Source organism: Neolamprologus multifasciatus, chromosome 17, assembly GCF_963576455.1.
Source record: "Neolamprologus multifasciatus chromosome 17, fNeoMul1.2, whole genome shotgun sequence".
Classification (NCBI taxonomy): Eukaryota; Metazoa; Chordata; class Actinopteri; order Cichliformes; family Cichlidae; genus Neolamprologus; species Neolamprologus multifasciatus.
In genome coordinates this window covers 12,743,027-12,765,906 of record NC_140455.1, presented here as the reverse complement: position 1 = coordinate 12,765,906, position 22,880 = coordinate 12,743,027, and the positions used below count along the sequence as shown (strand labels likewise).

At 40.1% G+C, this 22,880-nt stretch overlaps 1 protein-coding gene across 2 annotated transcripts in view; it reads left to right on the top strand.

The window, feature by feature from the left end:
* The first annotated feature begins 17,290 nt into the window (after positions 1 to 17,290).
* Positions 17,291 to 22,880, top strand: part of LOC146499032 (MARVEL domain-containing protein 3) — a 22,553-nt gene continuing 16,963 nt past the window's right edge. The window contains exons 1-3 of one of the 2 annotated variants that reach the window (XM_085137129.1): positions 17,291 to 17,562; positions 17,974 to 18,070; positions 22,705 to 22,817. In XM_085137129.1, coding sequence (XP_084993255.1) covers positions 17,979 to 18,070; positions 22,705 to 22,817 — 205 coding nt within the window. In that variant the 5' untranslated portion in view covers positions 17,291 to 17,562; positions 17,974 to 17,978. The remainder of the gene's footprint in view (positions 17,563 to 17,973; positions 18,071 to 22,704; positions 22,818 to 22,880) is intronic. The other variant, XM_085137128.1, reaches the window with a different exon arrangement.

The window sequence follows — 22,880 nt, the reverse complement described above, 5'->3', positions numbered from 1 at the left end:
TTGTTTTGGTTGAAGCAGCTGTTGTTGTGGTTGAAGCACCTGTTATTATGGTTGGGTCAGCTGTGGTTGTGGTTGATGCTACAGTCGCTGTGGGTGAAGTACAGGTTCATCCACTTGTTATGGTACCAACGCTCTGCATGAAAAGTAGCGAACCCAGGCTTTGGGCAGCATCACACAGGTTTGTAGATGCACAGCCGCAAGCTGGGAAAGTATTGATGTGGTCTCTCACTGCAGATGAAAAATTTTATACATTTTAAATGTCACAATGTAACGACATATCATCATATTTAAAGCATTACTCAGTACATCCAAAAAATCTGTTTGGTTATATCCAGTAATATGTATTATTATGTTGGTTAGTGCCTTTTTGTAAGTCACAAGACATGTTAAATGGTAAAACAACTAGAGCTGCCACAATTAGTTGACTAGTCACGATTACGTCAACTATCAAAATCGTCGACAACTAATTTAATAGTCGATGGTCATTTGAAGCTTTGTAAGATCCCGAAAGACGCAGGAATCAGTAGTACGATTTATGAGTGTAATAACGGACTGAAACAGAAGATGGCAGCACTGCATGTATAAGGGTGCCAGCTGCCATTAAACCCCGAAGAAGAAGAAGCAGTTTCCGGTATCGTAGCTGTGTCCAAATTCAGGGGCCGCATCCTTCGGAGGCCGCATTTGTAGGCCGATTACGTTACAGCGACGCCGTGTAGGCTGTATAACTTCGAAGACTCCCCCAAACGCAGCCGAAAAATGCATCCTTCATTTCCCCAGATTTGAAGGATGGATTGGGTGTATCCTTCGTGGCCCACCTTATCACAGGATTCATAGCGCGGCCCAGCCAATTCCAGTTTCCAACAATGGTGGCAGCTACTTAGTTTTAATATTACTCTTATTGCTATTTCTGGGTCACAAAATAAACTTTTAACATATTTTCTGGTCAGAAGTAGCTGTGTAAACTTAAAATATCTGCTTCATTTATCAAGACATCACATATTTGTAAAAGTTCTCCAACGTTTTCAGAGACATCTGTTGCCCACCAGCTAGCTAGTCGGGGTTCAAGGCTCACTACAGCCGGCAAAAACAGCGAAAACTCCCGATACATCATTTTCAAACCCCCCGCGGTCTACTCAGGTTAAAAATTATATTTAAGTCACTTTAGATAACTTAAAAATATTGTTGTTTGGCTTTTTTCAGTGTTTTATTTGATCCTCAGTAAATCGGTTTGGCTGAGATGAAAGTTATAGTTTTTACACAGCTGAATAAATGTCAAACAGAAAACTGATTAAACAGAAGTGTGAGATGGTCGAGAATTTACTCGTTACTGGATGAAAACAGTGTCCTGTTATATTTTAGATTTCAAAGAGCAGATGGCTGAGTTTATTAAATGTCACCGAGACAATCTGCAAATTTAATTAAAAGTTTAATAAACTATCATCTTGTCTTTATTTTTAGTTAGCACATACCTTAAACACTTCAAGCTGTAAGATAATGATAGTTATATAAGAGCAGGCGCATGCTGGTGCAATAAGCTGTACGTTTTATGTCCAGTGGACACATGATCTGATTAGTTGACTAATCACAAAAATAATCAGTGACTAGTCGACTATCAAAATAATAATTTGTGGCAGCCTTAAAAACAGCTGATACATTTATTGCTGTTTTCTACTCTAATAAGGCCCCCAATTTAAGTTTTACTGCAACTCATGTTTACCAGTTCAGACACATTCATACAGCAGTTTTACAGTTAGCCTTTTTTGTGCCCAGACACATCTTCAAATCTCACTGCAGTGACTTTTGGGTGTACTCTAAAAACCCCTCAAAGGGTGTATGTAGTTGTTTGTTCAACATTTCTGATGCCATAATACCACACCCACCAGTAATATTTTTTTAATCAGAGAGAAGAACAGAGCCTGTACTTAATATGTGTATAGGAATTTATTTCACCTAGATATTAATGACATTTTATTGTATTAACATGTCTGACACTCATACTGTAAGACAAATGGTAGGGGGTGTAGTAAGGCTGTTGGGGGGAAACAGGAACTCCAGAGGACCAGTCTTTTGTCTCTTCGAGGATTCTGGGAAGTAGCAAGGGAGTGTGAACCTTGAGGTGTGAAACTGCTGTGTACTGCCTTTTGTTCCTGGAGAAGGTATTTAACTGAGAGCCATGCTAGGCTCAGTGAGAACTCTGCTGACCGTCTGTCCCGCGGCCATGGGGGCTCCACAAGCTTGTTTGTATGTTGTCTTTGTGTGCTTGGATTAAAGAATGTTAGCTACCGCTCACCGCTCGTCTGCAGGCTTTATTTAAGTGGAAAACTTCCACAACAAAATGGCGCTGTGAGCAGGGTGGTCCATGTGGTCGCTGAACAACGGTTCCGTGGACGGGCTGATCACCCCTGAGGGAAAAGGTACCTTTGTCCTACCAGCTGTTGAAGCAAAGGAAATGGAGGAGTCACGGAGCCGTGTGTTTTAGTCACCACCGAGATCATTGATTTTGAGGGGACCTCTGCAGATGGGTGAGTTGTAGCTAACTTGTATACAGTCATGGAGAGTTTTTGTTATGTGACGGCTGTGTGCAGGCAGGAGAAGGACCCAAAGTGCAGACTCCGGAGACAGAAAGTAACTCAAAACAGCTTTAATGTTAAACTCAAAAAAGTAACAAAACTGAGTATCCAAAAAATAACTTACACGGACAGAACACACAGCTAGATAAACGGTAGATCGCGACAATGACAAACTGAAACACAGGGCTTAAATACATAGAGGGAGCAATCAGGGAATGGACAACAGGAGGGAAACACAGCTGGGGCAAATCAGAACTGACGAGACAAGGAAGCGTAAACTGAACACACTGAGATAAGACAGAGACCTTCAAAGTAAAACAGGAAACACATAACACAGACTGAACAAAAGACACAGACTCACATGCAGGCACTACAACAGAGGGAGCAGAGATGTGGGACCAGGGCAGACACAGACACTGACTGGACACGGGGATATAGCAGACAGGGGAGACAGCAACTAAGGATTATACAGAGACAAACCATAAGACATGACTCTAACGAAACCCCAAAGACTAGAAATGATAAATAATATAATAAACTCAAAAACCCTGGGTCAACGACCCAGGCATCCTAACAGTTTTTTGTCTGGCCGAGGGGGGGAACGCTGGCCGACCCCGGAGTTCGAGTCTCCGGGAGGAAAAACCTGGTGGTTTGAGGCCCCAGGCTTGTGTTGGGTATGGCCCATCACAAGGACATTGGCTCGAGCGCGCTGTTGGGGAGAAGCCGGCCCAGACCTGTGTTCGGTCCAAGTACGTCACAGGGACAGCGGTTTGGGTACACTGTCGGAATCCATTTCTGTGTACTATAGTGCACGGAGTGGCGGTGTTCGTTCCTTGGTCCGTAGAAGGCAAGGACCTCGCGGGGGACGCCTCGTGTAGTAAAATGGGATCTAGATCCAGTAGATCGGCAGACGTTCCACCAGGCGGCCAGAGACGAAACTCAATACGTGACTGTATGGTAAGAATTGAGTAGATGTGTGGTGTGTGTAAGATTGCAGAGAATGGTTGTGTGGGAAACGTTGATGTGTGTGTAAAAACAGTGAAAAATTGGGTTACAAAATGTTGAAAATGGGGAACAAAAACAAGAAAAAAAAAAGAGAGAGGAGTGTAGAAATGTGTGTAACAGTTGTTTCCAACTAGAGGGAGAAGGTGGTACTGCAGGCCACCAGCTCCCCTAGGGTGGACACACGAAAATTTCTTTTTTTAGCAGAATTGTTGATAAAAATAAGCAAAATAGGAAGAGGGTTTGGTGTTTTTCAACGTAGAACAACTACAATCTCTCTGGGTTTTTAAGAAAGGGGAATTCAGAACCAGAGAGGGGAGACGTGTTGTTTTAAGCAATGAGAAGAATGATCAAAATGTCTCAGTGTGTCACTTGCAGGTGAAGAGCAGACCCGGATCAATTTTCCACGTGCAGCAGTCGGAAGAAAATTATAGGTTAACACCATTAGAAACGCTCAAGCCAAGTTTTGGCTGAATTGTTTTACAGCTTAACTTCCATGTGTTTGTCACCCTGAGAACACAAGCTCCAAGAATCTCTCCCTGAAGACAAGAAATGCAGTTTCAGAACAACGAGATGGATCTCGAGAGCTCACAGCAGCATCCTGAGCAGTGAAGAAAAGGTCCAGCAGCAACAGCTGTGCAAGACAGCGACAGCAAGGAGAAAAATGGCATCATCATGACTGGATGGATGGATGTGCATTTCCAATGAGCTGCACCTTCACTGTGTGTGAATGGACTTTTGAAAAGACTGCTTGAGTTGGACATTTGCCACTTTTGGCGCAAAATGGCAAAATGAGACCGTGGAAAACACAGGACAAAGCTGAAAGACAACTGACTCTCACTGGACTGCTGCAAGGGGGAGAGATGAGATGAGACCACATTCAAAGGAGAAGGGGACAACATGGAGGAAGGCTGTTGTAGTGTGGGAATGAAATTTGGGTTTGGGAATCGAAAGCGCTACACAACATGTTGATCAATCGCAAGTGAGCTTCTCCAAAATTAAAATGGGCTCTGGAGAAAGTCACTTATTTGGGATGCAATCAGATAATGAGTCCCTGCCTAAAAGGATTCAGCGAGGTAATCCATTCTAAAATTCTTTTTTTGTTCTTTTTGAAATGTCGTCATATTGCTGGCAGTAGAAACTTAATGCGACACAAGAGGTTCTGCTATCAGCAATAAACACGGGGACTGACTGCACTGACAAAAACTTGACTGACTTGACACCAATATGCAAGATTGCACCTCCACCCAGAGAGACAAAAGGGTGGATGTATGTATGTTTCTTTGTTACAGGAGCAGAAAGGTGACAGCAACATCCTGGGTTGCATGGGCTTTTGGGCCGTGCTGACTTAACCTTTTAATTGCCACTTTCTGTGTCTTTGTGAATTTACCAGCGGTGTGTTATTCATGACCTTGTATTGTTTACAGTGCAGAGGTCACTGTGAGAAAGTGTGCATACAGACGCGCTGCGCTAACATCTATATCACTTTTTCCACAGCAAAGGGTTAATCATATGATCTAATTACATGATTTACAGCAGGACACACCACTGGCTAATGTTTTTTCTTACAACAGGGCCTGGAGTGAAGCTACTTCAGGGGAGAAGCCCTGAGAATTTTTAAGAGACAATGCACAACTTTATTGTGCATGTCTAATTGTGCTAAGCTGACATAGGGCAAAAGAGGGTTTTCCGGGGAAGTTTTCATTTTTAAATTGCAGGAACCGTGACATGAGGGATATGGAAGGATTGACTGAGGCGCAGACGCAAACTATGACTAGGAGAGAACGCTTCAAGAGGACCACTGAGAAGCAGGGACCATCTGCAGGACAACAGACAAACGACAGTGGGCTTCCAAAGGATTGTCATGAGGAGATTTTGAACAGCAAAATCTTAAAAATAAAATGAAAGAGTTTCGACGTTGACGCTGAGGAAGACAGCTAAGGTGTACGACATGCTCTGCCTTAAATCTACAGCTGCGTTGGAACAGAAATCGAGGGATGGAGAGAGCGTGCTAAGCTCCAAAAGTGACAGCGCAAGGAAGATCAGCATTGGAATTATGACTCTGTAAATGGCACAGACACCAGGAGCCATGACTGTGACTGAGACTGACCACCTAATGCTGTTTCACTTTGCCATGCAAAGTACTTTGACACTCTGGAGAAGACCTTTCCTCTGTATCATTGTTGTTTTCATTTGCATGTGGGAGCTTAGATTGTGGGGAAGATTAAAAAATGAACAAAGGGTGGTGGGAGAACAGTGAAGTGAGGATACACAGTGTGAAACTCCTTTAAGTGTACAATAATGTTGATGTGATATACAGAATGTCAGGAAAGAAATTCTGGTTTTAATGTGATTCTTGATTTTAGAATCAAAGGGTGGGATTGTATAGGAATTTCTTTCACCTAGATATTAATGACATTATTTTATTGTATTAACATGTCTGACACTCATACTGTAAGACAAATGGTAGGGGGTGTAGTAAGGCTGTTGGGGGGAAACAGGAACTCCAGAGGACCAGTCTTTTGTCTCTTCGAGGATTCTGGGAAGTAGCAAGGGAGTGTGAACCTTGAGGTGTGAAACTGCTGTGTACTGCCTTTTGTTCCCGGAGAAGGTATTTAACTGAGAGCCATGCTAGGCTCAGTGAGAACTCTGCTGACCGTCTGTCCCGCGGCCATGGGGGCTCCACAAGCTTGTTTGTATGTTGTCTTTGTGTTCTTGGATTAAAGAATGTTAGCTACCGCTCACCGCTCGTCTGCAGGCTTTATTTAAGTGGAAAACTTCCACAACATATGTCAGAAGCCAAAGTGATTTCCCTTTAGTGAACAGTGTTTCTCCACTGGGTGTTCTATTATCACGTAAACTGTTCTTTTTCATTTAGAGCAGGTAACTGATTTTTCCATCAACAAGAAATGAAAGTGCTACTCTTGATATTTTCATGTGTATGTTTTTTACTTTGCTCTTGTTTGATATACTTTCTTAAAATGTTTGGGGAATACTTGTTAACTACATACATACATACATACATACATACATACATACATACATACATACATGTGTATGTGTATATGTTGTGGGGAAATCTGTATCATTTCATAAACTAATTAGCAAATCCTGATCTTCATCTATAAAGATGTACAAAATTTATTACATATACCGATGAAATGCTTCATAATGTTTCCAATTTTTCCGATTAGAAAAATGATCGTTGTTAAAGTATACATCAAGTATACATCAAGAAGACTCACTGATTGATTGAAAACACTCCGCGACACAGTATTGGAGTATTGCACAGAGGGGGGGTGTAACAAGCGTTACATTGTTGGCCATTAGTTGACTGAGGAGCAGGAGCTGAAACAGAACATCATTTCATTTTAAAACTGAGAGCATTTATCAAATATTAACAAATATCAGAATAATATTTCTTATCTCTTTCTGTTACTGTGTCTTTAATAAAACACTTATTGATTTGTGCTTACCAGCCAGAGTTTGTGAATTGCAGTTATCTGTGTTGCAGCACATGGCAGATGCAAGAGCACTTTGAACACCCAGGTCAGCTGAAAATGTCTGAGAGCCCGTAGCTGGACACAGGGAGGAAGATGCACATGCCTTGTAGATTTGTGTTGCCGTGATTCCAGATGAGGTTGCTGTAAATTCAAACTGATTATAATATTTTTCATAAGAATTTTATTAAACAACCACCACAACAACAGCTTCCCCAACCACAATGAAAGTACGCATAACCTCACAGTATTTGTAATTTACTGAAGTGTATCAGATAATATGAAGAAAAGATTACTTAAAATAGTAGCTCTAACACACATGACCTCTGAAGAACATGTAACTGGTACTGTGCTTGAACACGTATGATTTGTGCAGTTTTGACACTGAAGGGCTCCAGCTGCAATCAGGAGAGAAAAATTGAAAGGACTGAAGTCAAAATGAAACATTACAGGTTTTTAAATACCCCAGTATACTGGCATTATACAAGAATCTTTATGTCTTCTCTTTCTCACAATTACCCAAATTGCTGAAATGCAGTAAGTGGCATTATATTTTGGTTGGTTCTTACATAACATTGTGCCAATCGAGCACGTAAAGCCACGTCTCATTAAACCAATCTCACAATAACTTTTATATACTTCTTTATTTCTTTATTTATTTTTATATCTAAGTATGTTCTACTTAAAAGCAGTGTTGGGTAAGTTACTTTAAAATAGTAACTTAGTTACATTACTAGTTACTTCTATCAAAAGTAACTCAGTTACTTCAAGTTACTCGTTACTTTCAAAGTAACTAGTTACTAGGGAAAGTAACTTTGGTTTTACTCAGAATTCTCTTGTTAATGTGTTGCTTCTGTAACTGGATACCCAGCAAGATTGCCAGTCTTCTAGCTTGCTTACTTGCCACAAGTGCACTGTGCCACCTACCAATAGAAAGGAAAAGATAATGTGCATTTTTCCACAAGAGAAATCCCACGCCTGGACCGTCATTGACTGCTGCCATGATTCTAGCCTACGTCACAGCGTCATGTGCGCCTTTTACATCCAACACAAAAACTGCAGTCGTGGTGCTTTGATTGTACTCAGAACTCGGAAATTCTGCCTTCTGAATAGGAAGATGTAGGTAACTCCAGACTGCAGATGAGCTGCATACAGGGCTGGACTGGGACAAAAAATCGGCCAGGGCATTTTGACTAGAGACCGGCCCACCGTTATAGGAAAAATCATAAAGCCTTTGAATGAAAACAAACGCTGTTGTGACAGTGATGTACACTGTCTTGATGGTATATATGTATCAATCTATCAATTGTTTGTTATTTTTTAAAAGCTAGACATTTTAAATGAGAATAAGAAAGAAAAGTATTTCTTTGTGCCCCCCTCTCCCTGTTAATGCCCTACCTGGCCCCCCTGGCAAAACTTTGCTAGATCCGCCCCTGCACAGTTACCAGCTGTCAGCTACCTAAAAAAGGATCCTGGGGTTATCTGTCTCTCAGAAACAGTTCATAACTTCCCTTCAACTCATTCATGTCACCTAAAAGGTAAACCTGTATCTCCATCACCTGTTCAGCTCTGATGATTCAGTAAGGACATCTCCTGGTTTCATCTTCATGTTTCCCTCTCACCAGATAACCAAACTGATATCATGACCAGCAGCTTTTTTGCAGCTGTGGCTCCAGCAAACATCAGCTGATACTAGAAATTAATATTAAATAAATTCTAACAACAGCTGATCAAGCTTAAACGTGCGGCTGTTGTTTAGCGCGACATCCGCTGGTTTCCTCTTTCTGGCGCAAAGTGGGCGATAAACAAACAAGAGAGCCGATCTGCTGATCATTGATCTGTTTTCATGATTGAAGTAGAAACGGGAGAGGGAGGGTAAGAATGAGAGAAGAAGAGGCAGCTGTGCAGCAAAGACACAGAATAACTCCAGCTTTGTGTCTTTTTCATTGTAGCTGAATTACGGGACAAACTGTTCCTTTTCACCTCAATAAGAAACGTGTAATATTTTCTCTGAATACCAGACGGGACGTTGGCAACTCTAATAACTTATGAACAAAATAAAGTTCAACATCATTAACTTCATAGCACCCACCCAGCTGTATAGAAACTCCGTCATGCTAGCTAGTACGCAGTACGGAAAAAGTCAGCACAACGAAAATAAACTCCACCTAAACCTGGTTTATATCTGACCCAGATAGACTGCAGGTCATAACTTCTTACCTGAAGTTCAGTTCACACTTGGACCGGCGGCCGCCTCGGGTCTCTTTTCCTCCTGCCTCCCCTTTCCCTCATCCACCTGCTGCCTCCACCACTTGCTAATGTTACTGAATCTGTGGAAGCTCCGCGATAGCCACCACACGAAGTAACGAGTAACGACCCTATCTAAATCCCAATAGCGACTAACGCGTTCCTGATTTTGGCATAATAACTAGTTACCGTGCTCGTTACCACAATAATAACGTAGTTACTGTAACGCGTTACTTAATAACGCGTTAGTCCCAACACTGCTTAAAAGTCACAATCCAACTCCCCCCCCCCCCCCAAGAATACTTTTTTGACATGTTGCCAGAGATTGTCCTACCAACCTTTTATTTATTCATTGATCTCATCTACCTCCTTATCCACAGGCAGCAAAGATGGCAAGAGTACAGACATGCTGCATTTAAGTAGAAGTACATATACATATGTTAACAATAGTCCAATTAAAGTTTAAGTACTGAAGCAACTTCTTTATGCAGGTAAAAGTGAAAAAGTAAATGCTCTAAAAAGTACTTAAAGTAAAAAGTAACTCCTAAAAGGACAATTCTACTATCTATTTTTAGGCATAGGTAATTAGACTTTCTGCTATAATAATGTAGTATTAGAATAATATTAGTAAATGGGAAAATCGAATGTAAATGCTAATTCTAATGAATTTACTTAGCTTGAATCTGTTATTTAGAACACAAGCAGTAAAAAAGACTTCACCTAAACAGAAAAATTAGAACAGTTGGTTAAAGTGAGAGTCGGCAAGTGGGGGAACACTAAGATCTGTTATCTGAAAATATTAACCACTCACAATCATTTATAATGTGAGCTACATTCGATTTTCTTTGTGTACAGACTGTGAATAGTTGACGTGCTCTTTGTGGATTTACACAACTGAAGTCAACAAGATGACAGAAGATGTTTCACAGCTATCTCAGCTAAGTTCCATTTCCTACACTAACAGTATACAGTATATTGCCTTTATACTAGACAATATAAAGTTAGAATAAAGATTGAATTCAGTGAATGAATCTAAGCATCATCAGTTTACATATAAATTAATCTCTGCTACACTTGATGTAACCTAACGCTGTCCACCACAGCCACTTTGTATCAGTCCAACAAAGAGCTTTACTGTGAATTCACCACATTAATGTAAGATAACTGATTTTTCCACTTGTATATATGGAGATTAAAATGTTATTAATGTTTCTAACAAATAGAAATATTAGTTATTATTATAACAATTATTAACTGTGCTATAACATCTGTATAAAATAATTTTTAGCTTCTATTATTTCTTTTACTGTAAAAGTTAGATCCTGAAGTGTAGTTAGCTGTGCTGGAGAGTGCCCAGAGGAGAACCAGTGCAGTCAGCTTCATTGTGATGATCAGGTCAGCTCTGCAGATTAGTTTCCCTGGACTGTGATACTAAACCTGAGGAGCACTTCTACAATTTATATACTGAACAGATGAGGTGATGATTGGGTGTTTTTACATTTTTACATGAACATTCAGACACTCATCTCCTCCTTTGTCAAATCATTATGCCAGTGCACTTTGCCACACCCTTTGTTCAATTGTGCATTTAAACAAAAAGCAATGGCTTTTTTGATTTAATATAAATGAATGAGAATTATCTCCTTTTAAGCATCACTGAACCTTCATTTTCTCTTTTGGTATGTGAAAGGGAAAGATGGAGGCCCCAGAATACTACCCTTTTAATACTATTGACCATGGGTGCCCACTCATGGTCAATAGTAGTAAGGGTAGTAGTCCCAGGAGACCAGAGTAGATGGGTAGCCGACCGCGCTGGAAGCCACCCTGGTGTGAGCCAAGATAAGGATCCCAGGCTATCAGCACCTACGCATTGTCAGTGATCAGGTACCCTGCTGGCCAAACGAAGACATAGAGGCTACTTACATTAACACAAGGAAACTCTTGACCATGCATGTAGGGTTTCACCCCAAATCCAGCATCCAGAAGGTAGGAAACTGGTGACTTGGGAGTGTTGGAATCACAATCCAGAATTAGACAACAAACGTCCTTGAGTACATCAGGAAGATGGCCAATCAATGGTGTGCTTAGTGAATACCTCAGGCAGAAGAAACCTGAGAAAGAAGAGGAGCAAGAGGAAGAACCATCAAGATCCATAGAGCCTGGTGTCTATCAAACCAGGCCCCCTGGGGCTTTTGCACTGTGGCTGCTGGGTGACCTCCGTCGGGGGCTCTCCTCTCCTTTTCTAGGTGGGTGGCGTGATTGCCCCTGCAGTGGTCCTCTGCAGGTGATAAAACAGATTTTCAGTCTTTTTTCTTTCTCTCTCTCTATCTCTCCTCTATTTTTATCTCCCTCTCTTTCTGTTAGCTCTTTTCCTAACTTCTCTTTTTTCTTCTTTTTCTTCCCATCTCCCTGTCCAGTCCATTCTCATTGTAATAACTTCAAATTAAAAAATAAATAAATAAATACATTTTATAAACTTTGACAATCAAGTGCACCAGTATAGCAAAAAGCGTAATAGTCCACTTGGGAAAATAAATCTGTTGGGCATTTTTCTTGGCCTTCAGACAATAATTCTGATTGCTACACTGCCAGGACAGGCAAAGAAAACATATAATAACCCGGACCCAGAATAGTGGTAGAAGAGTGCAGTAGGAGTACATAAAAAAAAAAATTTAAAAAAAAATTCCCCTCTCGCGTCTGCGGGCGGTCTGTCCTTCAAGCTCGGGTCCTCTACCAGAGGCCTGGGAGCCTCCTTAGAATAACATAGCACAGAATCTAGTATAAGACGGTACTTCTAGCGTGCCTCTTAAAGAGCCCATGTAGATTATGTTGTGTGGGGAAAACAAGTAGAGAGCAGAGAATAATAATTAATGACGTAAGATTTGTTTTCATTGTGAAGAACATAATATTTGCTGTAATGTTTATTTGATAAAAAACAAAAAATAACACCTTCATATAATACTAAGATTTTTTATAGGAAAAATGCTCTAGTCCTTAACAGGTTGTAAAATCAGATAAATACACCGTCAGATGAATAGCAAGATATGACAGATTACAATTTGTCATTATTAATCTAACAATAAATAAACCCTAAATTTCAAGGCGGTAAACCCCCAAACATATGCCATCATTTAGTGTTTTGTGCAACCACTTTCAGCAGTAGCAACTTGAAGCAATCCTTTTCTGTATATTTTTTTCTGTGTTAACTTTAGCTGTCAAACATATGGCCTCTCATTTGACTGTAATCGGAAATAATTCAACTGAATTTCAGGAGCGAGCCCACGCCCCCATACACCCAAAACACTGCAAGCTGTTCGTTCTCGTTGTAGTGCCTCACCCTCCCTCCTTTTTTTCAGTTCCCTTAGTTCCCATTAGTGCAAACAGATCTGCATAAAGAACATAGATCTTTACAGGCTTTCTAAATCTAGACTATGAACTATATTTATTGGTAAAAGTACATTCAAGGTTCTGTATAATTAAGTTTGCATTCATGAGGTCAGTAGGATGTGAAGCAGTTATACTGCACACGACAACCTATTATGACAAGGCAATGGCAGGGTGATGCACTAAAATAGCTACTATAATTTTTACACAAAGTCCCAGCCAGTAAGTATGCTTGAGCAATAACCAGCATTCTGTCAGAAGCAGCACAAACTAATGTATGAAAAACAAGCAGTGAAGTGCTATGATTCCTTTGTAGATGCATTGCTTATTCCTCCTCATTTAAAATTCCAGTGTCTGTCACTCAGGCAGGGGCAGACCCGGAGAAATTTTCTTAGGGTGGCATGAGGGTGGCAAAGAAATCAAATGGGATGGCAAAATCAAAGCCTTTTTTTATACCAAACACATATGCAGCTTGTTACATATGGTTAAAATGATTAAAATGCAGTAAGTATACATGTTTTTTTCATATAAATATAGTCTATAACTTAATCATTTTCTGTAGCCAACATAATTAAACACTTTAGTTGCATAAAACATGCGATGTTATGTGCTGTATAGCCGGTATAATAAATAAACATGTAGCCCAATAGGTATAAAATCCAGAAAGCTACACAACATGGGGCGGTTTATTTACAAACACAAGTCTAACTTAAGTTTCATGGTTTTTTGTTAGAAAAAACCCCCCAGATTGTTACATGCTTAAATTACACAAAATTTCAGAAATCTGCACGGTCATGAATAAAAATGTAAACCTAATCTTTCACGATTTGTTGGATTAACCCTCTCAGGTCCAAAATATAACTGTCCATTTTGACTCCTTTTCAATTCAATTCAATTCAATTTTATTTATATAGCGCCAAATCACAACAAATGTCGCCTCAAGGCGCTTCATAGATACAGAGAAAAGCCCAACAATCATATGACCCCCTATGAGCAAGCACTTTGGCGACAGTGGGAAGGAAAAACTCCCTTTTAACAGGAAGAAACCTCCGGCAGAGGGAGGGGCGGCCATCTGCTGGGACCGGTTGGGGTGAGAGAAGGAAGACAGGATAAAGACATGCTGTGGAAGAGAGACAGAGATTAATAACAGATACGATTCAATACAGAGAGGTCTGTTAATACATAGTGAGTGAGAAAGGTGACTGGAAAGGAAAAACTCAATGCATCATGGGAATCCCCCGGCAGCCTACATCTATTGCAGCATAACTAAGGGAGGATTCAGGGTCACCTGGTCCAGCCCTAACTATATGCTTTAGCAAAAAGGAAGGTTTTAAGCCTAATCTTAAAAGTAGAGATAGTGTCTGTCTCCTGAATCCAAACTGGAAGCTGGTTCCACAGAAGAGGGGCCTGAAAACTGAAGGCTCTCCCTCCCATTCTACTTTTAAATACTCTAGGAACAACAAGTAGGCCTGCAGAGCGAGAGCGAAGTGCTCTAATAGGGTGATATGGTACTACAAGGTCATTAAGATAAGATGGGGCCTGATTATTTAAGACCTTGTATGTGAGGAGCAGGATTTTGAATTCAATTCTGGATTTAACAGGAAGCCAATGAAGGGAAGCCAAAACAGGAGAAATATGCTCTCTCTTTCTAGTCCCTGTCAGTACTTTTGATTTTACATTTGTATTTCACTTATTTCATTTTATTTTTTTCCCCTTGCCTTCGAATCATTCTTTTCAGCTCAACCTCACATGTGTGAATTTACTTGTTCTTTCATTGACATACACAACTGATCTGAAATCACACAAAAAACTTAAAATCCCAGTAGTAGTTTTTCTTTTTACTGTAAACCCCCCCCCCCCCAGATATGTTGAGTAAATTATTTTTATAACTTGAAATGCAAATACAAATTGTACATTTCGAAAACATATGCACACATTTTGTAAACATATACAACTATTTATCCAAAAATGCAGCTAATATAACCTTCCGTTTTTTTTATTTTATACAACCATTTAAAAATATTACTCTAACTAAAATGAGAGAACAATAAGATGCTGCACAAATGATGTGTGCCAGTGGCACTTGCCACCTCATGCTACCCTTCTAGATCTGCCCCTGCACTCAGGTGGTAGAGAAGGTTACTTACTAACCTTAAGGTGGTTCGATCCCTGTCTGCTCTAGTCTACATGCCAAATATCCTTGGGCCAGAAACTAACCCCTAACTTGCTCTCCAGTGCATGAATGAATGTGTGTAGACAAAAGTGCTTGTGTGAATGAGGCAAGTTTTTCAAAGTGCTTTGAGTGCTCATGGAGTAGAAAAGCACCATATAAGAACAGTAAATTTATCATTTAGGTCACACTCTTATAAATATTATACTTGCCCCCTGTTTGTTTCCCTCTAAACTAAAGTTATTTTGCAGGTTCTGCTTTTTAGCCCATAGGCAGTCATCATATACAATGACATAGTCAATTTGTGAAACATAATCTCCCTAAGGGGACCTCCCCAAGGAATTGATTCTATTCTATTCTATTCTTCTTTGTTTGGGTAAGGCTAAAGAGACCCTGTAAGTATTCTTTTGAACTTGCCAGATTCACTGGCCAATAAGGCTGCACTTGGATCATCAATCTGACCTCTTCCACGCTGACATTGGGCCTGCTGTTTCCAATATCAGAAGATCTCAATTGTGATGATGTTTCTCAGTCATCATGAGAGCTTCATGTTTTGTGTCACATTACAGGCTGCATCATAGATTCACGCATTTTTGGAAATATCATTTCCCAGCTGACCAGTGGCAAGCAACTTTTCAGACAAGGTCAAAACAAGCTGATTAATCTTTCCAACCCTTTGGGTCAATTTATCAACCAAACAAAGTAGAAAACTAAAATACTCCATGAGGTGTGCTAATCGCTATTTTCAGCATATCTATACATGGATCTGTGCCTGAATGTTATTAGTATTATAAGTATTATTAGTGTTGTAAAATATAAAACCTTAAACAATCAAGGCAAAGCCAACCAAACAAATACCCTGATACTGGCTTCAATGAAGAAAAAAGTCAAGAGCACCCAGCTCACAGGTGCTCCAGGGAGACTGGCCAGTTGTTCCCAGTTGCACTGATTAACCCCGCCTACCAGGAACCTGCAAGACAACACAAAGGAACAGAGGAAAACACAGAAGGCCTGGCCAAGGCAGAGGGCTGTCACACCCATGATGAAATGAATGTATTTCACTGGAAATGCATTACAAACAGCTACTAAATGTGCCAGCGGCTAGGTCTGACTCTGTTCTTTCCAAGACCTGTCACTACTCCACCTGTTTCACAAGCAAACATGACACCAACTCAGAGGCAAGACACTGGAAAAAATGAGAAACTGTGAATCACTAGAATCATGCAGCATAGTAATTGTGTGTTGATCCAGTCTTTCCTGTTATTGACACAAACCCTGTGGAGATAAAGAGTTAAAACTTTCATCTGGTTCTTTTGCACGTAGAAGCAGATTTGTTAACTGCCTTTTCAGGGGAATCTGATGTCATGCTTGATAAAGCTACTTATATATTAGGAAAAACTCTGAAACTGCTCCCCCAGCATCAACTCACGCACTGCTGCAAAATTGGTATTTAAATACAAAAACTAGGGACAGAATTCTTGATACGGACATGTGGACACTGTTCAATCATATTAAGTGCAGATGTTTTGAAACTGTGATTCAAAACAGCCATCTTACCTTACCATGACTAATTGAGGCTTTGTTCATATGGCTGGCCACTGAACCCTTTTCATGCTGAAAATGAAAATGCACGACAGAATACACGACAAAACCAAACAATTAGACAAAAACTAAACAAACCACAAATAGAAAATGGTGCATAAAGAAGATGTGTGTCTGAGTGTGTGTGTGTATGTGATACTCAATCGTGTGTGATAAAAAGCATCCTATTATTAAGATATGAAAAGAGGTTGTCAATGCTGTCAATTCAATTACAGCAGGTGAGGCAAATTCAGAGACAATACTGTGTGAAAAACAGTCCCCTGGCCACTAACTAAATTCTTTGAATTCTTTCACACTTGCTCAGCTGGAAATGCAACTGAGTTAGAGCTTCATTGGCGCTTGATGATCATTCTTGAAACCTCGTACTAAGGACCTGTGGCAAAGCCTGAAACAATAAATGCTAAAGTTTGAATTATTATTTTAGGTGTAAAATGAAGATATTAGGAGAAAAATCAAGAAATCAGAACACACACATCACATTTTAGGGCCACAGTATGACACTTTCTGATTTTCTATTTATTTTTAAATGTTTTATTACTAAAAGATGATGAAAACAATGGTGTGTGAGAACACAGTGATATTATTAAATGGTAAGAAAAGTTAAATTGCCCACATAGTCTATGCTTGATTCAAACTGTGTAAATAACTGTTGCAAAATTGCCTTTATTTCTTTTTTGTGCATTATAATGTATAGTCTGATATCTTGTGCAGTGTAAAACAGATCTTTTAGTGCCCTCTTCTGGCAGATCTACGTACGTACACGTAGATGGAGACGACAGCTTTTGGCCAATGGTGTGCCGCTTGACGTCACCGCTGCAGCGTGCTGGTAATGAAAGGCCAACAGCACCCCCTCAAACAGGGAGTAAACAGAGGTTTCTGTGGCGTGAGAGACGGGACTGACGGCGCACGAAGCTCGTAGTAGCTTTGACCTCATACCAGAAACTCCTCTGTTCACCTGTTAGTTCCTCTTCCGCCTCCGCCTTGTAGGGTGGAGTTGTTTCTACCTGGGTTCTGACAACAGACAGAATAACTATATTTGGATTCAGTAATGCCGTTTCAGTCTGAAGTGTTTTTTATCGACATTACAGTAAGTTTGTCTTTGATAACGCTAATTGAATCAGACATTTTGGCTACTTTGCTGACGTATCGCACAAGCTTGGCTTTGGTTTGGAAGTAGTACCTGCTCTTCGGGTGCTTGACGGGAAATATAAGCTTTCGTGTAAAATTACACGCTTTCTCAGCCTAGTTTTCATTTGTTAGTAGTTTTCATAATTTTCACTTTGGGGTGGGGTGGGGGGCTCTACGTCAGCTGTAGGCTATATTTCCATGCCAACAGGAGCTAAAACGTTAAAGCCTTTTCTTTTTGTTCTTTTCTTTTTCCTGTTAAAGAAGATAAATAAAAACCTCTAGAGTCATACGTTTCATCCTGTAGTATGCTGGACAGTTTTCGTGCTTTTCAAACGTCGTTTTTGTGTTTAAGTGTGTCACTTTCCGTCAGCAGGAATGAGCCAGCAGCCGCGATCAAACCGGGGGCACCGGGAGAGGAACGGAGACCACCGGCAGCACAATGGCAACCGGTCAACACCATCCAACAGGTGCGCACTGCGTTCACCGTTGTTTTAAACCAAGACTTTGAAGTGAGGGAGACTGGGGCAGTTGTCTCACCATGTAATTCCTCAGATCAGAAACAAGAGTAAATACACTTATTCCGCACCCTCATTAGGATTCTCTGCCCGTGGAAGAAGCGCAGGTACTTCATTTCTGCAGAAATTCCCAAGGACAAAACAAGTTTTCAGATAAGGGAGATGCTTTTTGAATGCACAGTGTTTTTTTTTCCTCCCTAAATCTGGATTTAAATCTCCAGCAGTAGTACTTTAGAGAACAACCATGTTTACATAGGTGTTGCTGGGTAAAAGATTGTAAACATGGACGGCATATCAGGGACACCTTGTTTGTCTGTATTTACATTTACAAATTAAAATACTTGTTTGTATCAAACATCATGTTTTACATGTGTTAAAACGGTATCAGCCTACATACTGACATACACAAAATAAATGTCACTCTTGCTCCATATTTATCAAGCAATATAACATACAGATGAGGACATTATTAACCCCCCCCCCCCCCCCCCCATCAGTGTTTTATTTTTGACGGAGTGAATTTTCAACACACCATTTTTAAACATATTATATTTCTTGAGAAAGTATAGATTATATCTATTTGTGACACACAGTCACACAATTATTTCAAGAAACAAAACAGATGGATTTACAAAGTTATCACAGTGTTTCCAAGTGTCAAGAATGCAGTGAAAAATATAATGAAATTCAGAGAGAGCCACACAGTACAGAACAAGCCTGGCAGAGGTATGGTGTGAGCGACTTCAAAGACTCTGGAAAAAAAAATAGTGAGAGATCTGTGTGAAGGGCTCGGAACAACTGCCAACACTAGTAAAAGACTAGTAAAGACCAAGCTGGGAATTTTAAGCTCAAAGAAGACGATCAGTAGAGCCCTGCAGCGGAATGGACTGCCAGGTTGCAGATCAAGAAAAACTAAACTTCTGCAGAAGATACACCTTTAAGCTAGACTAAAGTATGCTGGGGAAACCTGATGAAAGAAAGATAAAGATGGCATAAAACCCAAAGAATCACAGTGGTGCAAGTATTAAGCTGTGGGGATGCTTCGGTGCATCTGGAACTGGGAGTCTAGTCAAGGTGGAAGGAATCATGAGGAAAGAAGGATATAATGAAAATTTCCAAAGAAAACCTCAAACATCAACAAAACTGGATCTGGGTCGTGGCTTTGTTCTCTAACACAACATCGACCCCAAAATATAATTCACTACTGTGAAGATCTACCTCCGGAAGACTCAAGTGAATGTTACTGACTGGCCTGCATAAAGCCCTGAGTTGAATCTAATTGAAAATCTGTGTGGTGAACTGAAGACCAACAAATCTGGAGGAGCTTGAGAGATTCACCAATAAAGAATGAGCTGGGATTGCTCAGCAGACGTGTGAAACTTGAACTGAAGAAGCTTCTCGGATGAGAGGTGAAACGTCTTCAAGCAACTTAAAGAAGTCCAGACGCTTTTCTTTCCAAGCTCCTTAGACTACTACAAACAACTGCATGCTGTTATCCAGCAAAAAGGAAATGACTGATATCCTGACTGATGGTACCAAGGGGAGCTAATAATTTTGATCCTGGTACGTTTTGTATTTTTGTGAAATAAATCTTTCTGTATTTCTATTTAAAATCTTCCAAGTGTTCCAAATAAAACCAGAATGTTTGGAAAAACTCTTTCAAACTTCCTTGCTCTTTTTAACAGCACTTGGGAAATTCTTAAACCAAAAAAAAAGACATTTTCATAATAATTCTTGTATTTGTACAGACAGAAAATATCCCCTTGACTCTTTTGCTTTTGAATAGACATGTAAAGATGTCCATTTAAATTAAATTATGAGATGTTTTTATAATAATTAGATTATTCACTTGTTTAATGTTTTTTTTTCTTTTAAGCATTACAATTGTGACCCTCAGACTTCTTGCGTCAAAATGAATGTTGTAATCCTGTCCTTATTAGTGAAAAAATGTAAGCTGTACTGTTAGCGCAATTATTTACATGTCCTTTCATCAAAAGATAACATGTAGTCTGTGAGTAATGAAGGACACCGTAGAAAATGTTGCAGCTGCCCTCAGTCTTTTCTACTTCTACCACTATGAATGTGGCAAGGGGAGCCCCAGAAGCAACAGAGGATTGATATTTTGTTGTTAAATATTTAAATATTCGTACAACAACAAAACATCATAAAAACGCCCCCCCCCCCCCCTTTTTTTTTATTTTTTATTTTTTATAACCAGCTCAGAAACATTCAAACTGACCTTAATAGGAAACTGGACAAGCTTAGAAGTATTCATTCTGAAGTTTGGAAACGTTTGGTTTAAAATGACTTTAACCCACTTTTCCAAACTTTGTTGAGCCCAGTCCAAGAACTTGAAAGATTTTTTTCTTTTGGTCATGGACCAGACTTTATTAATACCTATGGGCTCTGCTGTGAGTTAGAGTTTGCAGTCTTGTTATAGTTGATGAATCTTTTGCTTCTGGTTACATCAGAGTACAACCAAATGCTGCTCTCAATTCTCACTTGCTGGTTTCATTACAGTATATTATTGTATTAGTAAAGCAATCCCCAATTTACTCATGGTTCAAGCCTCAGAGATGTAAGGTTTTCAGAGGAAGACTGACTTGTAATTCATTATTGTTATATTGCTTTGTTGCTTTTTTTTTTTTCTGAGTACTTTGTCCACTGGTGCCATAAAAATCTGAATTCCAGTACTGAATCCAGAGTTCAGATTTGGCAGTGTATCAGGACTTGTTTTCAGAATCTTTATTGTCATTGTCACAGGTACAACGAAATTAAAAATGGTCCCTGATCATTGCATCATCCCTAACAATATCAAAATATAAATAAAACAATAAAATTCAATAATAAAATAAATAGAATACTTAAAGTACTAATAAGAAGTATCAACAAACATTCATATACATTCCCACATACATGCTTCAGTCAGCGCATAGATTAATACAAGAGTGGCCAGGATGTGAGGTATCTTTTATGACGTTTTGGGCTTTTTTTAAGACAGCGGGTGTAGATCTTCCAGTGTGGGGAGAGGGCAGCCAGTGATCTTTTGGGCGGTGTTAATGGTCCCTTGGAGTGCTTTCCTCTGAGCCACTGTGCAGCTAGTGTGCCAGATGCATATGCAATAGGTTAGAACACTCTCAATGGTGGCTCTGTAGAAGGACACCAGCAATCTCTGTATGATGTTATTCCTCCTGAGAATTCTCAGGAAGTACAGTTTCTGTTGGGCCTTTCTCAGCAGCTCGGAGGTGTTCGCACTCCAGGAAAGGTTCTCCTCTATGTTGACTCCCAGGAAGCGGAAGCTTGCCACCCTTTCTACACAGTCCCCATTAATGAATAGCGGTTGGGTCTCTGCCTTTTTCCTTCTGAAGTCTATTATGAGTTCTTTGGTTTTTAAAGTGTTGAGGAGGAGGTTATTGGCCTTACACGATAATGACAGCTGCTCCACCTTGTCTCTGTATGCAGACTCGTCATCCCTGGAAATGAGGCCCACCACAGTGGTGTCGTCTGCAAATTTCACAAAGATGTTGCTCTGGTGGAGAGGAGTGCAGTCGTGTGTGTAGAGAGAGTAGAGCAGTGGACTAAGCGCACAGCCCTGGGGTGAGCCAGTGCTGAGATTTAGGGCTGAGGATGTGTGATGGCCAACTCTGACTCTCTGACTAGGTGCTGTATGGAAGCCCCAGGTCTTGTAGCTTGGCCACCAGTTTGTGTGGAAGGATGGTGTTAAAAGCTGAGCAGTAATCCACAAAAAGCATTCGCACATAGCTCCCATGCTCTTCCAGTTGTGTTACGGCAGCATGGAGTGCTGTGGCTACAGCGTCTTCTTTGGACCGGTTTGCTCTGTAGGCAAACTGGTGAGGATCCAGGCTGCAGGGCAGGGCTGCTGTGATGTGTATTAACATTGTTTCACACGTATCTTTCTAATTACTACCTTTTCACAGTAGTTGTCAAATTGTGATTCACTCTATTTTAGTATAGAAAAGATTTATATTATTGTTATACTTGGAGACTATTAAAAAAATGAACTAAAATAACAATAATTATTAACAATTAGTCTTGTTCTCAGAAGCAGCTCGGAAGGAAATTTGGTACCTGGCTGACATCCCTAAGTCTAGTTCTGCTCAAGGTTTCTTCCTATTAAAAGGGAGTTTTCCTTCCCACTGTCACAAAGTGCTTTCTCATAGGGGGTCATATGATTGTTGCGTTTTTCTCTGCATGTATTATTGTAGGGTCTACCTAACAATATAAAGCACTTTGGAGCAACTGTTGTTGTAAATTGGGGGTGTATAAATAAAACTGAATTGAAATTTAATTAAATGAGGAAACTACATGCTGTAGAAAGGTCTGTTGAAAGCTCCAAAACAGCATTAAAAGCGCCGTCTTTTAAATTAATTTTGTCAGTAGGGAAAATATTCTATTTCTGCAGTTAACCATGTTTGTAATTTTGTTATAACATTTAAAAGGCCTGAAAAATGGACTTTCATGTCAGGGGGAAAAAGGCTAAAAACACATGTTCCTGTCTCATTGGCCTTTCTGTCAGTGTTTCAGATTAGTTGGCTGATGATTTCCTTCATTGTTATCTTTTTCAGGTCCTCCTCATCACCCCCATATTACCCCCGAGAAGCTGACTCACATCCAAGTCATGCACGGGAACGAGTGAATCACAGTGACTCCAAATGGAACTACATTTGCTCCAGAAGAGGTAGGTCAGGATCTCCATGGATGTCCAGTTCTGTGCAAAAGCCTCAACTCTTTATAGTTTGCT